The 18,129-nt window shown below is 41.1% G+C and overlaps 1 protein-coding gene across 4 annotated transcripts in view; it reads left to right on the top strand.

The window, feature by feature from the left end:
* Positions 1-2,266: 2,266 nt before the first annotated feature.
* ano5a (anoctamin 5a) overlaps positions 2,267-18,129 on the top strand; it is a 17,206-nt gene continuing 1,343 nt past the window's right edge. The window contains exons 1-20 of one of the 4 annotated variants that reach the window (XM_031859716.1): positions 2,267-2,533; positions 5,447-5,520; positions 6,176-6,313; positions 6,606-6,647; positions 9,969-10,076; positions 11,309-11,377; positions 11,629-11,913; positions 12,215-12,334; positions 12,545-12,660; positions 13,023-13,157; positions 13,264-13,369; positions 13,518-13,578; positions 13,832-13,983; positions 14,783-14,857; positions 15,440-15,668; positions 15,817-15,989; positions 16,089-16,186; positions 16,741-16,871; positions 17,130-17,335; positions 17,434-17,633. In XM_031859716.1, coding sequence (XP_031715576.1) covers positions 2,464-2,533; positions 5,447-5,520; positions 6,176-6,313; positions 6,606-6,647; positions 9,969-10,076; positions 11,309-11,377; positions 11,629-11,913; positions 12,215-12,334; positions 12,545-12,660; positions 13,023-13,157; positions 13,264-13,369; positions 13,518-13,578; positions 13,832-13,983; positions 14,783-14,857; positions 15,440-15,668; positions 15,817-15,989; positions 16,089-16,186; positions 16,741-16,871; positions 17,130-17,335; positions 17,434-17,633 — 2,588 coding nt within the window. In that variant the 5' untranslated portion in view covers positions 2,267-2,463. Of the gene's footprint in view, positions 2,534-5,446; positions 5,521-6,175; positions 6,314-6,367; positions 9,083-9,968; positions 10,077-11,308; positions 11,378-11,628; positions 11,914-12,214; positions 12,335-12,544; positions 12,661-13,022; positions 13,158-13,263; positions 13,370-13,517; positions 13,579-13,831; positions 13,984-14,782; positions 14,858-15,439; positions 15,669-15,816; positions 15,990-16,088; positions 16,187-16,740; positions 16,872-17,129; positions 17,336-17,433; positions 17,634-18,129 lie in introns of those variants that run through there. The other 3 variants (XM_031859691.1, XM_031859699.1, XM_031859708.1) reach the window with 3 other exon arrangements.

Genomic DNA, 18,129 nt, shown 5'->3' with positions numbered 1-18,129 from the left:
CTGCAAATAAGCAAACACAAGATGAATTGATTCTATCTGACTACATGTACAAAATAAACCGGCCTTATTAGATAACCCATGGTGGGAGCTTGATTTATTAAATATGTAACAAACGTAAAGCTTACTCGTTCATCTAGTGTTTACAGTAGCTTTCCAAGTTGCTTCCTCAGCAGCTTTACTTCTACTGCAAATCGAATGTCCATATTTTGAGAACAAACTAAACTTGTCCACATTTAGAGGAAGTACCAAAACAAAAGTCATAAAACAATAATAGTTAATCATTGAAAAATGCACAAGATTGACCCACTGCTACTTTAACTTTTTAGTGGAGGAAAGTAGCTGTACTGTAACTTGTGCTTTACTTGAGAATTTCAATTGTATCCACTATATTGCACTCTTATTACAGTATAGTACAAAATATGTGACCAACCTATTAAACAATGATGCAGTGTGACAGATTAAAACGATCAAACTTTACTCCACCTTTTAACCACCGCATTCCAATGCTGCTTGACACTGAATAGTAATAATCCTGTAATGTGATGTAAATATTATCATGCTTTTAAAAGGTAAATTATCTCAATGAATAACTTCCATACTTAAAGTATATTTAATGTTCCTTAGAGCTAAGTTAAACGACTGGCACAGTAGTTTTCTCTACATGTGTGTCTTGCTGTTTGAATGCTGTTTCCATATTTCTGAAAGATATTTCTAAAAATCTTTATCTGCTTTAAATTATAGTGACATAGGAGTATTATGCAGTAGGCCTACTTGATATTGGTGAGCGTATAATGAGCTTGTGTGTGTGTGTGTGTGTGTGTGTGTGTGTGTGTGTGTGTGTGTGTTTCTATATCTTACATGTGATTCCTATCGCACATCTTGGACCTATTTCTGTTTCCCATCCTCTCTCTTTGACTATATAAAAAAAGAAAAACTAACATGTCAAACGGGTGGCCCTCTGTGCCTTGTTATTAAAGATGATCTTCACCATTAGTCTTGGAAAGCAGTGCACACCCAGGAAGAGCCACACGAGGAAGAGAGGCGATGTGAGGCTAAAGAAAAAGTGGTCGCGAAAATAAGGGGCTGTATTTCTGTACACGGCCACACCCCGCAGAGGAGCACGACATAATTACACCAGCAGGACTGTGTGAACCACTTGAAGGGCGACAGAGGGGGGCCACTGCGGCTAAATACGACCGGAGTGGAAGAACAGGGTAGAGAGGTGGCTGGGCGGAGCAGGGAAGAGTTGCTGGGTCCTTTCCTGAACTCCCTGTTACAGAAGAAACAAACAGATGAGGTGAACGGCTGGGTAGATAAGCTAAACATCGCGCTGCTTTAGACAAAACAGAACAAAACACTAGAATAAACATCCGCGTGATTGTTGAAAGATGTAATATAGAGTTCACACAGTCCTGGAAAGTGCTCCTCGGTAAAGAATATAACATGTCTGTTATGTTTTATTTACTGAGCCTAAAAACATCACTGAGGATTCACGCTCCAACTATGGGAACAGAACATTTTCTTTAACTGTTTGAGTATCTTCTCTGGTGAAATACCTTTAGTTTTAAAGATCTTTAATATGAAACAGTTTTGGAAAAGGCACGAGTTAATAAGCTCATGTGGTTGGTTGTGAAGGAGTTCCTGGAAGCTCTAACTCTGGACATTTTGCCTAACAAATGTAATTAATCCCTATAAGCAAATACATTATCTAAGGGAACAGAGTGACAACAGCGTCACAGCCCAATAAACACAAGTCCTTGTAACCTAGTCTGTATTTGCAAGATCGTTAGTATATCAACAAAGTATGTGATTTTTATTGCAGATGATATTGTGTGGGTAATTGCTGCTATGGTCGTGTTTACTAAGACCACGTGACAAAAAAGACCCTGCATATCAAAACAGTGTCAAAAAGATAACACCCACAGACTGAATATAGTCTACTTGGTTTTTTTATACATTGCCTTTAATTGATTTAATTGACATGTCATCGTGTCATGATAACATCTGCTGGAGAATACTCGTTCCTGATTGGCTGGCATGCGTCAGTTGTTTTAGAACCGTTACCTGACGTTAGCTTCTATTGTTGTATTTTATCATGTTAGGTAGATACATGTTATTTGAACTTTCCGTTTGTGTTCGTCCAGTTGTACATGAGGCCAACCTAAAATAAGACGTAGACTAGGCTGCAGTATCCGTTCACCGCTGGGCTCATTGGCTTGTGGTGTGGAGCCACTCCCCACACGGACCTCCCTCCATGCTGGAGTGATGCAGCAGTCGGCGGTCAGTGGGTGAAGGAGGGCAGCCTGGGCGACTATCCCGGTGTAGGAGCTGAAGAGGAGCACTGTGAAGGAGAACGGCTCGGAGTCTAAAGCGTGGGAAGGCGGGACAGAAGTCGTCCGTCGGGGGATATCTTGGTGCACATGAGGACCGATAAGCACGGCTCGCGAACACGAGAGACTCAACATGCACAGAATAACGGGCAAAACCGGAGAGGACAGTTTGATAGAGATGAGCCCAACTGACTCTTTCAATGGTGAGTAGCTCAAATCCGAAGGCAGTCGGCCGTCTGCGGTTCCGTAGTTTTACATTCAAAACATCGCTGTGTTGTGCTCCATTAGTGTTTAGATACCGTCCTGCTGGGAAATCAATTAAGACTAAACTGAGGTTGGTATTCCCCAGTCTGTTAAGAATAACTTTAAACAAAGTTTTCATGCACTATTAAACACATTTTACACTAAAACAACAGCCCTTTAAACATTACTGTATTAGAATATTGTGGACAAATATATTATAAGAACTGAAACTTTTTAACGACCATAACAACATAACGAAAACATTTCACATTTGACAACAAAGTTAAACAGCACACTTTAACTTAGTCTTCCTGGGGCAGCTGGCAAATTGCAGTGTATAAAAACAACTGTACCACCTCCACCGATACACAGGACATTTGTACAATCAATTTAAGTAACATTTGCTCAACTAAATTATTTTAAGACGCACCCAACCTGCACATTTCCTCTTTCCCCCGCCATAACAAGCTCATAATCTGGCTGTGTTTCTATGCAAGCAGCAGTGACGTACAGCCAGCCAGCCTCTGACAGCTGGCCTGCTTACTGGAAACTCTCTGTCACATACAGGCACCTCTTTATCCACCAGCACAAACCCCAAACCCTTCTCTGCTTCTGGCCTCCTGTGAATTCCAAACAAACGCTTAGATGATTGGGTTTTTTTTTTTGCCTTTTATGGTGTTGCTGAGTGGAGGATGATTCACCCTGGATACCCTCCAGTGTTGAGTTTCATCTGCAACATGGAGAGAATCGTATCCTAGCCGATCACTACAGGATCGTGATCTATTGTTACTCTTACATTGGTGTTGTGTGTTTATGGTGTGTTGAGATAACACACTGCAGTATTCCAAATCGTGATTACTTTAATATTACGGGGCATAGTTTATACAATGGTGACCGCTGATGGGAAACCAGCCTCTATATATGGCTAACCATATTGTATGAGGTAGGGCCAACAACAATTCATTGAAAGTCTTACTGTTACCTGGCATATCCCCAGACTGCCAACACAATCAGAGTCTAAATGAATACATGTATAATGTGAGAGTCTTTAAATGTCATTTAATAGTAAATCAGACTGCATAAACACTGCAAAAAGTCAATTTCTTCAGATTTTTCAGATTTGTGAAAGTCTCACAGTTTTGTTTTATATACAAATAAAGCAGTTTGAAAACATGAGGCTGCTGAATTTACTTTAACACCCTTAGATGGCAGAAGGTAACCCTGAAAAACTATGGGTACAACATTTGATACAGCTATACAGATGCTAAAAACTTGTCCATACCTCAGTTTTTTCAAGAAACCAGCTCTATTTGTTGTATGATTTCCCTTTTAGTATCGATGTAGCCCAGCTGTAAATGATAGATGTACATGAGGTCTGGAGTCTGGTCAGTTGCTGTGGTAATAAAAAGAGAGTCAGAAGCAGCCTTGTGGCATTTCCACTGTGATCAGCTGCTCTCTCTTGAACAATGCCTTAATTGTGGAGGCTTCCGAGGTGGGAAAAGACTGTTGGCTTAGCTGAGAGACGCTTTATACCGAGTGCTCTAATGCTGAGTCCAACTGTGCAACAATATGCTCAGCTGTGTGCATATGTTGGGAAAGAAACATATTTTGGAACAAATGACAGCAAACCATCCATCAAAGTTAGTATCCTCGAGTGTTTTTAAGGAAGATGAAACAAGAAGTTGGATTTAATGTTGTTGTTAAAGCACTATAAAAGTCTGCCATAAAAGGGTGGCCATGTAAATTGTATTTTAAAGAACTGATTCTTCAAGGGTCACTGCTGGTGGATAACGGTACTCCCTAAACCTCCACATCCTGAAAAGATATAGGTATCAATAAGCATGCTGTGTGATGCAAATGATAACAGCAAGCTTCACTTTCATATTCCAAATAACAAATAACTAACAATGTATTTTAGTTGTTGCATTGTTACTGAGGGAAAAACTGTGATTTATTATAACAACAATAAAGGTCTGCATTGGTAAATGCCAGTTCTGAAAAATGTAATTTATTTTTGTTTCAAACCACTAACTAATACTTTGCTGACCTACTGTGTAATAATGTAGAGACAGAGAAGGTTTACATATTACAAGGTTTAAATGCTTGTTTCAGGTCTGTGTAAGCACATTTTGTGTGTTGAGTTCAGACTAAATATAACTCAGAGAGACCATCAATTAGGACGGTTGCATTTCTATTTAAACACAGACACGGAGACTGAAACCTTGAGATTTCTTGGCGAAAGTGTTGCTACCAGCACTTGATGTTTGTCTTGCTTTTCCATCTGCCCTGCTATTTGTTTTTGTAAATATTTGTACTCAGATTGAATGTACTCTAGAAGGTTGTAATTGCTTTTGTCGGGCACTGAATGGAGGGTGAGAGCAGAACTTCGGCATGTGTCATCACACAAGCAGCTTTCATTTTCAATCACATGGAGGGAGTTTACCGGACGTCTTCGTTTCCTGTAGTCACTCCCGTAGCGGTAGCAACATGGCTGTTTACAAGCAGCTTTCATTTTCAATCACATGGAGGGAGTTTACCGGACTTCTTCGTTTCCTGTAGTCACTCCCGTAGCGGTAGCAACATGGCTGTTTGTAATCTTTCACAGTGATCCAGTTAAGTCATGCTATCTGGCCTTTTGGGAGCACTGCCACAAAATGCTGTACAAATATAGACCACAACATTGGCTGTCTGTCAGTGCTCCTCTAATAACTGAGGCAGCTGTTCATATGCCTGAAACGTTACTGCCTCCAACCTGCCTGTCTGAGCTTTGATATGCTACTTATTATTCTTCTACAATGGTAGGAGAATGCTGTCCTGATTAGCAGTGTTAATTCTATTGCTGATTTAGTGTTTCTTATGTTACTGTCTTGCAGATGATCTAAATGGCTACGACCAACATGCACAGGATCCATCCAGCACAGGATCCCTCCAGCAGGGACAATCACCGGTATGTACCCATATGTTAATTGTGACGCCCCTCCCACTGTCTTGAAGGCTGTCCTGGCCAACCTCAACAGGCAGCTGGCTGACAAGTGAGGGTCGTCAGCTTGAGCAAGCTCATCTGGGCCTTCCAGCATATAAAAGCCATGTGTTAACTCGGTCTCACCCTTCCTGCAGCTGCCATCCACCCTGCATCACTGTCTTTTGGTTTTGCACCTTCAACATCTCCACAGCGCACATGCCACACAACCATGCACTATTTTCGTTTGCAGACATCGCTGATCTACGCACTCCATTGTTCATTTGAGTTAACCGTGGCTTCCCAAGACAAATAAATTAAAGATTTCTGTCGAACAATATCACATCTTCACCTCCTAAAAACATGGTAGCGGGAAGTTCATTGTGTACAAGTGAAATGCTTTTAGATTTCCCCATCGGTCACACTGATTTTCTTATTGTAAATCACCCTCCAATCAACAGCCAACATGTGGTCGAAGGGTTAACTTGCCTATCTTGCCCACAATTTATAGTCTTAGTTTTGAGATTACATCAATTTTTCCAATAAACGTTTACTAGTTTACAACCTGTACATTCCATGAGAAAGTCAGGGTTAACCCTTTTTCTCCTGTCTGTCCCCCCACCCTATCACACTGTACTTAAAGTCTCCTTTAAGAACCGATGTGTGTGTAGAGACTTGTGAGTCTCTCAACACCAGCCTGGCCTCCCTGTCCCCCTCTGACTACAGCGACAGTCCACAGTCTGATCCTCAGACCTCAGAGCGAATCAGTGATTTGACTGGGGTAAGACACCAGTCGGGGGCACAGATGCATGCCGCTGTGTCAGTGTGCTTGTTTGTGTCATTTTACATCACCTCTGAACTCAAACCTGTAACTGAGCAAGACGCAACTTTACTTATAACAGTTATGAAGTGTTTTTTGACATCATCTGTAATGATGTGTTAACGTAACGCGCGTGTTGAGTATGTGACACTTTGATCGCCAAATAAACGGTAAAAATACAGTTTTAGCTGTATTTTGTTGAATTTGTTGTGTTGTTAGGCTTTCCCTCACTATCCAATCGGTTCCTCCACAGCTCTCGAGAAAGCGGGCGCTATTCCTGAAGTTTCGCTCCAGGGTATGGCATGGTAAAACAGGCTTGTGATGTGATGCTATCCAAATTTATGCATATTTCTGCCTGCCAGCCTTTATTTCCTTCTTGAGAAATGTTTGTTCAGTGTTGAGTTTCTCCACCGTCATTAGTCAGAGAAAAACGCTTGGACATAAGAGATGAAATCAATAACCCATTTCTTTGTAGAGAGCTGATGGTGGCTTCTAGAGAGCAAGTTTTTTTTTTTTTGGCTGCAAAGAGTAATGGAAACATGCTGGCATGAGTGGTGGGTTGATGCATCATAAGAGTTCATTAAAAATGGAAAAGTCCTTTTCCCTTGCTTTGTTCTCACCTGTGATAACCGCCCGCTTCACTGAAGAGAAATCAACAGCCTGGTGGTGTTACAGCATAATTAAAAAGTGCCCATTTGCACATGTATCGCATTTGTCATTTGCCTAGCTGTTTCTGTGTGTGCGCATATACAGTATGTGTGCTTGTGTGCTTGTGTACTTTAAGTATATACAGTCTATACTGTAATCATGGCCCTGCCCTGTGCTCATGACAGGATTGGACTCGGCTGTGGCTAACTAACCTTAAAGTGTACCGTCGGCTTCTTCTTTTGAATCCTCTAACATGTGGTCTTGTTTAAACAGTGTTAAAACCATTTTGATTCAAAGTGGAATCATTACCTCTTTTTTAACAGCTGCTACTCTAAGAAAAAAAACCGGCCATAAGCATTTCTAATAATCAGGCTTCCTCCGAATAAATGCTGCAATTTAGCCGAGTGAAAGATCGCATGAAGGAGTTTTAGAGGGAGCCAGCTGCACATCTATCAACTGCCTCTATAATGAAGAATGGAAACAAAAGCTGAGTGTAAAGTCCTCCTCTTACAAGAAGTTTCAGCTGCATGCAACCTTTCAGCAGGGTTTTCATCGTGAACTCTTAGAGACGCGCACTGAACCAGATACATTTTCCTGCATATTCATTTTACCTTTTTTTAGCTCTGGAAAAAAAACAACACAATCTTCTCTGTGTTTAGAGCAAGTCTCAGGATTGCACCGAGGAAACAACCCAGAGTTCTACAGGCAACCATAAACTAAATGTGTCTAACAATACAGAACTCTGTTCTGTTCTTCTGTTGAAATTATATACCAAAAAAAAGAGAAGAGAATTGCAACCTTGCCATTAGGTTTTGTGGCACTTATCACAGTGCATTACTTTACTTTAGACGTCGAAGTGTAGAAAAGGAAGCTAGAGAAGTTTCTAAATTATGATTATGATATCAGCTGTGATATATTTAAAGAGGTGACCAGTTCATTGAAGTTCTGTTAGAAGAACTATTTTATCCTAAAACAGAAATGTTTTGACAGTGATATTTTAGAGAAACCCCTCCCTGAAATAAGAAGTCTATTCATCTTATGCATGTTCTGCATTTACCCTCCTTAATTAAGATAGAAGACACACATGTCTAAACACCCAGTACTTAGAGGTTAGCTGGTAAATGTATAGAGCTGTGTGGCCTCTGCCAGCTTTACTGAGCAGAAGCAGGTCCCAGCAGACGCACTCATTCCATACATCTGTAATTACAGCAAATTTGAGAGTTTTTGCAGCGACGTCCCAGTTAAAGAAAGCACCCACCCTGCCATGGTCAACATGGTCCAATCTAGTCTGGGAGGTAGTGCAGAGCAGACGTTACAACGTATTGGGATAAGAAAACAGTAAAAGAAGATTGAACACGTAGACAGGAATTGTTTTATAAGTTGGTATAGTAGGAATCAGGGTGAAAGATCCAGCTGTTTAACAGCTGTCTCAATAACAGTATATATCACTACTTGTCTGAAGCATGCATTTACCACTGATAGTGTCCCATTTGCACTTTGCACCATTGTAGTAAGGTCTCTGGATTGTTTGATTGATTAGTTTCAAACATTCAGCTCGGACTGGGGACTGGGGAGAGTTATCCGTTGTGTTGTTCAGTAATTCGCTCTTATCAGAGCTGATTTCCTCATGTGGTCAGTTAGCTTTTCAGCTAGAATTTAGCTTATCTGAAATATTACATGGCGTGTTTGAGGGACTTTTGCTCCCCTGATGGTCAGTGTTGTACAGTACAGTGATATCACCTCCCCTGATGCTGTGCTCTCATTACATTAGTTAGCTAGCTGGCATCCGCTATGCTGTCCCTGTGCTGATGTCATCTCTAGGAGTCTCCTCTACTTCTCTCCTAGCATCCCTCCTCGTCTCTCTCTCTCTCTCTTTGCTAGATGTCTGAGCAAGTGAGGGCTTGTTTAGGGAGGTGGGTGGACTAGATGGAACTCCTCTGGCCGGGGATCAGTGGAGTGAGAGTGAGAGAAACAGGGCTTTCAGGGCTGGATCGCGCTCCCTGGAGAAAGGCAATTTTGCCCTATCAGACAGCCAGCCTTTCCGCTGATGCATCATAGCCGTAAAGGGAGTGGGTCATGGAGGTAAAGTGGTCTTCCTTTCCTCCCTACCCTCGCAGCTGATGGACGGGGCCAGCTCAGTCAGAACTACAGTACAGTGCAATGTTTTTTGTGATGCTAAACGTTGAGTGCTTTAAATTGGCTGCAGTGCAATGTAGGTATATCTACTATAGTAATGACAGAAGTAACTGTCGGTTATATTTAGCTCTCTGAACAGCTGAAGCAGAACTAGCAGCATGCCCTCCTTTCCTCTCTTAAAGCATTCTCTTCTGCCCCGTGGCTGCTGAAAGGCTAGCATTTACTGGCTAGCACATTTTGGGAATTTCTTTAGCCACCAATACAGGTTTTAGACGCTATGGCTTGAAGGATTTACAGAAAAGCAAGTAAACTGCCACAGTGTTGGTGTGTTAAGCCCGATATGGATGCTGGATGTCCCTGTTGTGTGTAGAGAGCGGTAGTTGTGAATTTGTTGTCCTTTCCACATATCCTTTGCTATGACATGTAACCTGAGGTAGTGTTCAATGAGATCAGATAACCTGAAATCAAATCATTCTATTTCATAGATTTCTTCATGTTATACAACAAAGATTTATGTTAATGCCTATTCTCATCTTCAGTAAATCATATAAAAGGGACATGATCGGCATGAAACATCTTAGCAGTACCCCTTCATTTAGCATACTGTTTGTGTTTGGAGTGAAAATATAATAATCTGTATTTTATGTTTTTAAAAAACAGTCGAGTGTGAAGTGGTGTGGCGGCATCGTTCTCTGGGTTTTGCTTTTAGCTACTGACACATAAATGGTCTCACTGTCTGCTCTGCTGTGTTTGAATGCGTCCAAATACTTGCTGAGCTGATGCTGTACGTGTGTGTTTAAATGCTGATAACTCTGTTCCATCTCGTTTATAGATTGACAAACAACAACAGAGCAAAGAATCTGTGTTCTTCCGGGATGGAGTGCGTATGATTGATTTTGTCCTGTCCTATGTAGACGATAAAGATGGTGAGAGAAAACAGGTAAGAAACAACTTCTAAGACTGTATGTCCAAAATATTAGCCTTCTTGTAATAACTGACGATTATTTCTTGATTCAGTGTTATTGTTGTATTTATTCCAGAGTTGAGTATCTTGAAATTCTAAAATATCCCACAAAAGAACAGCTGATGTTATTTCCACTTTTTGATTTACACAGTGAGAGCTGTTTCTCACAGGATGTCAAAGTTCACTCAAAGTTCACTGTGTGTGTCAGCAGCATGCCCCAAAAACCACAACACTGATAACGTTAGATAAACTGTTATTCTCAGCTTGTGGAAGTAATCCTCTCAAGGAATTTTCTGAGAAGGTCAAATCTAGAGATAGACTGGCAGACACTTTTTCCTTTAGTAAAACTGCATTATAGTATTTCCAAACTGCAGCTGGCCAGATGTGTTTTTGTGTGTTGTCAACTGTTGGGTGCAGAGAGACTTGTGTTTGATACTGGGCTGTTAGTCTTCACATCTCTGTGTTACCACTCGGCTATGTGGAAGTGTGTCACAGCCGACTCACATTTTTCCTCGTCAGTGAGTCAACACTCAGACCTCTGTGCTGGTCAGGAACTCTCTCATTTGTTCCACTGTATGAGGAAGGGCAGACAGGAAGCCAGTTCCTGTCTAGAATCCACATGTGTTGTAAAATGTGATGGTAAATCTCAGCTCTAACAAGGAAGTACATTATTTTGTTTGAATTATTGATGATATGGACAATTGTGCCTACTTCTGAAGACATTAAACCTAATTCCAGGTGCCCTATGGAATCTTATCTTATGTCCTGTCTTGTCCACAACTGTTTTAACAGTAGTTGTGTAATTATTTTGTACCATTTTCACACCTGCTGCAATGACTGTGATTCCATGTTTACTTTTGTTTCACGTTTGTTTGTTTTTTGGCTTGATTTACATACATTGACATGATTGAACCTTATTTCAGTTGTATATTCTCAGTTGTGCGTCATACAATGTGATCCACATCCTTCCATCCATCATCTTTACCCACTTATCCTGTTCAGCGTCACAGGGGGGCTGGAGCTGATCCCAGCTGACATTGGGTGAAGACAGGTTGCCAGACTATCGCAGGGCTGACACATAGAGACAGACAACCATTCTCGCTCACATGCAACCTATACGGGCAATTTAGAGATGTCACTGTTGTGCAATGGCAGTAAAGGAATCAAACTAATAAATATATGCATATATGCTTTGTGTCCCTCTTAAGGAGAGGAGAAGGCTGTATGAGGCCAATCTAGTGAACGTCGGCCTGGAGCTGGAGACAGAAGATAAATCGGTAAGAGCATCCAATTATTTATTTGATTATGTCTAATGTAAAAGGAAATTAGGTGGCTCACAAAGAGGGGTATATGTATGTATATGTGTATTTTATTTATTCATTGTTTTTACAAAGACAATAATTGCGGTAAAACAATAAACCAGTACAAAAGTGTCTTTTACATATGACCTGTAAAAACTGAACTTATATTTTAGTTTATGAATCAGTTGCCCTACACTCCTTATACTGTGACACCTGTCTCACATCAGGAGTCAGACGATGGAAAGACTTACTTTGTGAAGATCCACGCTCCATGGGAAGTGTTGGCCACCTACGCAGATGTGCTGAAGGTTAAGGTCCCATTCAAGGCCAACGACATCCCAGACAACAGCGACACGCCGATGAACTGGCTGTCCACCCCTTTCCGTCTGCCGGAGCACATCATGCACCCCCAGCCAGACTATTTCACAGCTCCCTTTGACAAGAGCAAGTCTGACTTCTTCCTTATCGACAACAAAGATACGTTCTTCTCGCCTTCTACTCGCAACAGGATAGTAAGGATACTTTTTTATCTTGTTTGTGAATTTTAAATTAAAAAATTTCCCTTGACATTCACATCCAATCTGAATTTGCAATATTAAATACTACAGACGCTGCAGTTCTGTGTGCAGGCCTCCACGTGTGTTGCATTTTTAAAAGGCTTATTTTAATGACTAACCTATAAATTTAGTTATATCTGCTGTGAGGAATTTAATGTCCATTATCTTAAGCTATTGTGAATACAGAAGCAACTTTATCATTCTGTTTGTATCCAACAAAACTATACCCTTATATCCTATATCTCCCTGTGCCCAGCTCTACTACATCCTGTCCCGCTGTTCGTACTTCAGGGATGAATGTGGAGATAAAGACAAGAAGGGGATCAAGAGGTTGCTCAACAATGGCACCTACACTGCTGCCTTCCCCCTGCATGATGTGAGCCTCTTTTGGTGAACATTCACCTCCTTTATTTTTTTTTATTTTTAATTTCTTTTTTTTTTTTGTCATTGGAAAAAGACAGAGACTTTAATGAAATTTGCACTCATTACTTTTCCACAGTAACCTCTTGTTGGAGGCAGTGTTGGATATGGCATTTGCGAGGATGAATAACTTTGCAATGTGACTGTGTTTCAATTGTGCGAGCAGTGTAGATACTGGTCAAGATCGAAGGATGCTAACTGCGAAAGTGACAGATACAATCTCCACAAACACTGGGCCAGATTCTTCTGTTTCTTCAAGGAGCAGCCCCTCAATCTTATAAGGTAAGACTTTAAAACAGAGTACTCACATCTGATGTTAAAGTTACAATCTCGAAGATTTCTGTTTCTTTAAATTTGGCAGTACCAACTTTTGGCAGTATGGTGATAAGTGGTAATTGTAGGTCTGTTTTTTGCTCCCACTTCCCTGATACACAGAGTCACCTGTGATTATTTTTGGTTATATTGCCACAGACGTCCAGTTTGTTATAATGCAAATGCAAGGGCTTTCATCAATTGGCCATATGCCCAATCCCTATAGTGTTACCTCATTTGGTATTAGATGTGACTTAGCAGAAATCTAAATCTTTCATATTATTTCTTTAATTAAATATTTACTGCAAACATGTTGTTTTTCCCTTCAACAGGAAGTATTATGGGGAGAAGATAGGTATTTATTTTGCGTGGCTGGGCTTCTACACTGAGATGCTGTTGTTTGCTGCAATAGTTGGAACGATTTGTTTCATCTATGGATTACTCACTTACGATGACAACGATTGGAGGTGATTTTTTTTTTTTAATAACCTGTTTTGTAGGTCTTCCAGGTGTCATTGTTTTATTAGCTATTAGTTTATGACCAATCTCCTTGTTTGTCTCGTTGCCCTACAGTAAAGAAATATGTAGTGAGCAGGTCGGGGGGCATATTGTCATGTGCCCGTTGTGTGACAAGAAATGTGGCTACTGGAAACTCAACACAACATGCAACTCCTCATGGGTGAGACATCTTGGCTTTGTGACTGTTTTTGTTCATCATGAATTATGTTCTACCTACAATATGTGACATTTAAAGGGTGGTTGCAGCTAAATGTCAAAAAATCCGTTATTCATTATCTCATTATTTCTCCAACATGTTCTTCTTTCAGCAATCGCACCTATTTGACAATGTGGGGACAGTGTTTTTCGCCATATTTATGGGGATTTGGGGTGAGTAAAAATGTCTGCTCTCTGCATTTTGTAATTTCTAACCCAGTGCACCACCTAGTGGGAGCTGATGAATTTAAATCACAGTTACTCACTCTGTATTTAAATGACCCAAATCACAAAAAAAAAGTTCTCGCTTAATTTTCATCTACTGAGGTGCTGAGATCTGCTACTTTTGCAATCACACCAATAAGATGGAGGTCAATGGTGGTCAAAGCACTGAAAAATTAAAATTTTTGCGCCGTATGCTCTATAGTGACGCTGTTTCTGGAGTTCTGGAAGAGGCGGCAGGCTCGTCTCGAGTACGAATGGGATCTGGTCGACTTTGAGGAGGAACAACAGCAGCTTCAGCTTCGGCCAGAGTACGAATCCAAGTGCACCAACCGAAAGCTGAACCGCATCACTCAGGTGTTTGTGTGCTTATTAAATACTAATATGCTGTTTAATACTTTTAGCTTTAGGTCTGCTTAGCTTCCACAAGGTGTTACCAGACACACATACTGATTGGTAGGCTTGGTCAGATTACAGAAACTGTTTTATTGATTTTAAAACTTTTCAGTTGGTTGGAGTCATTCACGAACTAAAAAACTCTTGTAAATGGAGAGTTTTTGATTGACAATATTACTGAAAATTCACCATCTGCGTTTTCGGGGGTCAGGAGCACATAGTTGTGGATAGTGACAGACACAGATGTGTAAAATGAACAGAAGCAGGGTGCTATTATTTGCCTTGACCACATCCCACCCACCTTTAGGAAACAGAGTGGGTTCTTCACAGGACTGCAACAGATTTAATGGGGAAGTTGTTGCTGTGCTGGGCCACAGTGACACTCTGGGTAAGGATGGCACCTAACATGGAATGCCACATTGGTGAGGAATTGGTTTTGGTGTGGCGTAGTTTGTGTAGGTAAGAGGCATTTCTGGAAAGACTCAGAGGCACGAGTTTCCTTTTGTACTGCATTATTGTTTGTCTGGTGGATCAGTATCTTGAAAGGCCGGCTTCACCAGGAGACCGCTAGATGAAAGAATTGGACTTGGACCGAAACACCCACACACAAAAAGCTGTAATTGGGCGACCGCGCTCTGCCTTGCATCTGGGGCCAGTTAGTGGTAATTAAAGGAGCCTGGCCTCTTTTAGAGCTGTCTTTTCAGGATATAACAAAGGGTGACTGACTCCTGTGTCCATGCTTTGCTTGCTTGTGATATAGGAAATGGAACCATACTTACCCATAACAAGCAAGTGTGCACGCACATGTCTGTCTGGAGCCACGGTCCTGTTATGGGTGAGCATTGTACCTTTGGTACATTTGATGACTCTAAACGACTTTCATCCTCTACCTGCTTCTTCACCCTGTGTCTTTTTGTCTTTCTCATCATACTGGTCATTATCATCATCATCATCACTAGTATCATGTGACCAGGGCCAGTATGTATAAAACTCCTAAGAAAAATGTGGGAGCTGAGACCAAGTCAGAATAGTTTATATTTATGTCACTTACTTTAAATTCTAAAAATATGAGTAAAATTATGTGATTCTTAGAAATATGACCTATAGGACCAAAGTCTTGCAGTTTTAAACATTTTGGCCCAGAGTATTACTGTACTGACTCTTAGTAAACATCTGTAACATGTGCATGAGCTAAGAAGAGTATTGGATACTTCTTTTCATGGGACATGTGTGCACACTTTAAGCATGACAGTTCCTCCTAACATGTATGTTTGCAATAATTCACCTTCTTTTATTCATATGTCTAAATGTTTTTTGCACTTGCGTCACAGTTTGTATGGTGTTCTCTGTGTACTGTACTTTTGTCTTGTGCCATGTAGTTGTCTTTCATGTTGTTTCTGTTGTCTCCGTCCTGAAGATCTCATTGATCATTGCCTGCATCATTGGGGTGATTGCGTACCGCCTGGCGGTATACGCAGCCTTCGCCAGCATCATGAAGGACAGTGCCACCAGCCACCTACAGGTGGTTGGCCCTTACATCACGCCACAGCTGGCCACTTCTGTCACAGCCTCCTGCATCAACTTTGTTATCATCATGATCCTCAACCTCATGTATGAGAGAGTGGCTGTTTGGATCACTGACATGGGTGAGGGTCAGAGTGAGAGAGCATGTCCAACATTATTAAACTTCTGTGTCTTTATGTATCCACTATGCATTTCACAAGTGTGAAATGTCTTCCCTTTTTCGTTTATGTATTCAAAATCTATATGTTATCATCTTTTACAATGTGGCAGAGATTCCCAAGACCCACCTGGAGTATGAGAACAAACTGACGGTGAAGATGTTCCTCTTCCAGTTTGTAAACTACTACTCCTCCTGCTTCTACGTGGCTTTCTTTAAGGGAAAGTTTGTCGGCTTTCCTGGAGATTATGAGTATATGTTTGGCAGCAAACTGAGGAATGAAGAGGTAGAGATATAACTACATTACATTCTATAGGATCAACCCCGGTTATTCGACTTGGATCTTTATTGTTTGTTTCTTTCCCATTTACCTGTCTACATCCAGTGTGACCCTGGGGGCTGTTTGATTGAGTTGACCACCCAGCTGGTGATAGTGATGACTGGTAAACAGGTGTGGGGCAACATCCAGGAGGCTCTGGTCCCGTGAGTAAAACTAAACCGACCATTCAAAGCACAAGAAAAGATACAAGGGGGGTAAATTCACACAGTCTTTACAGGCTTTGCAGTTACACCACATAACTCATAGATACATCAACCATGGCTGGGGCTTTGTTTTATATTTTGATATCATTGATCTTTTTAGAAGTCAGCGTAGGAGTTGTTTCTTTTTAGATTTTCAAAAAATTGTCAGTTAGTTCCTCCTGCAAGATGATTTAGAAAAGTACTCAAAGTAATGTAATAACGGCATCAGAGCCATCGTTAATGTTAATTACTTACATCTGTGCTTTTGCTACCATGAGAAGTCCAAATGTCTGCTTTGAAAAGGCCTGTTATCAGTGGCTGCATAATCTGTTTCCATTCTAAACGAATACAGAAATAAACCTAGACTGTTATGCTCAGTTCAGATAAACGGGTGCTATGTTTAGAAACTGAGTCATCTCTTCATAATATTTACAATTGTACAATATGAGAGCCTTCAATATGGCTGTTCGAAGGGGAACTCTCACAGCTCTCTATCGCCCTCTTGTGTCCTTCAGGTGGCTGATGAACTGGTGGGGCAGCAGGAAGGCACGAAACCACCCAGAGAGTCTGTACAGCCGCTGGGAGCAGGACCACGACCTGCAGTGCTTTGGACAGCTGGGCCTCTTCTACGAGTACTTGGAAATGGGTAAACATTCACTGCATAGTCAATCCATTACACAAAGAACAAGATATAAAGACACACTTGAAGGTATTCAAGACCATTTTAGTGAAGTCCAGTTTCAGTTCAGACCAGGCCTACAACAAAACCAAGACAAACAGATAGATAGACAGATAGATCGACTGATGGATGTATGGATGGATAGATGCAGTGTCTGCTGAGATTCTGTAGATGGTGCTGTTTCCATTTTACTGTCTTTCACTAACCTCTCTCTTTGTGTCCCAGTGATCCAGTTTGGTTTCATCACACTGTTCGTCGCCTCCTTTCCACTGGCACCCCTGCTGGCACTTATCAACAACATCATCGAGGTTAGAGTGGATGCCTGGAAGCTCACCACTCAATTCAGACGTCCTGTGGCAGCAAAGGCTCACAGCATCGGAGCCTGGCAGGAAATCCTCAATGGGATGGCCGTACTCTCTGTGGTCACAAATGTGAGTGCTCGACAACATCTGTGTGCTTTGCGTCTGCTCATTATCTACCTAGTTGTATCTCTAGTTTTCCTCACACCGTTTCTTTCCCTGCTTTCTAGGCGTTTATTGTGGCCTTCACCTCCGATATGATCCCTCGGCTTGTGTACATGTACGCCTACCAGCCAGACGGTGAGATGAATATGAAAGGCTACATAAACAACAGCCTGTCTGTGTTTAACATCTCTGCGTTCCCACTGGCCAACAAGCCTGATGACGGGGAAAGCCCTTCCTGGTTCAACAGCTCCATCACTACCTGCAGGTTTGTGTGATTGTGAGGCTCTGTGCATAAGAAAGAAAGAATCCTTGTAGATTATGTTTCTACTTCCATGTTAAAATATGGCTGTGGTGGAAGAAGTACTCCGATTATTTGCTTAAGTAAAAGTAGAAATTCCCAACCCACTCTCATTCCCAACTCATCACATGATGACGCTTAGTCAGGACCCATTAGCGTCACATTTCTAACGCATCAAACTGTAACGCTCCACTAAGGTTGCAGTAAACACATGGTTAACTTGATGATTAAGTTGATCATATGTTTTGTATGTAAAATCGAACTAATTTGAATTTATGCTATTGAATAAAAAAAAGCACAATGCTTCCCTCTGAAATGTAGTGGAGTAGAAGTATAAAGTAAAGTACAAATATCTCTAAGTTGTTCTTAAATACAGTATTTAAGTAAATGTGCTTTGTTACTTTTTACTACTAATTTAATAATAAATCTTTTCATTGTGAGATCCTTTAAATCACACAGAACA

This window comes from Anarrhichthys ocellatus, unplaced genomic scaffold, assembly GCF_004355925.1.
Source record: "Anarrhichthys ocellatus isolate YVR2014 unplaced genomic scaffold, GSC_Weel_1.0 scaffold2, whole genome shotgun sequence".
NCBI lineage: Eukaryota > Metazoa > Chordata > Actinopteri > Perciformes > Anarhichadidae > Anarrhichthys > Anarrhichthys ocellatus.
Note: the sequence above shows the minus strand (reverse complement) of the source record. Positions and strands in the feature narration are given on the sequence as shown.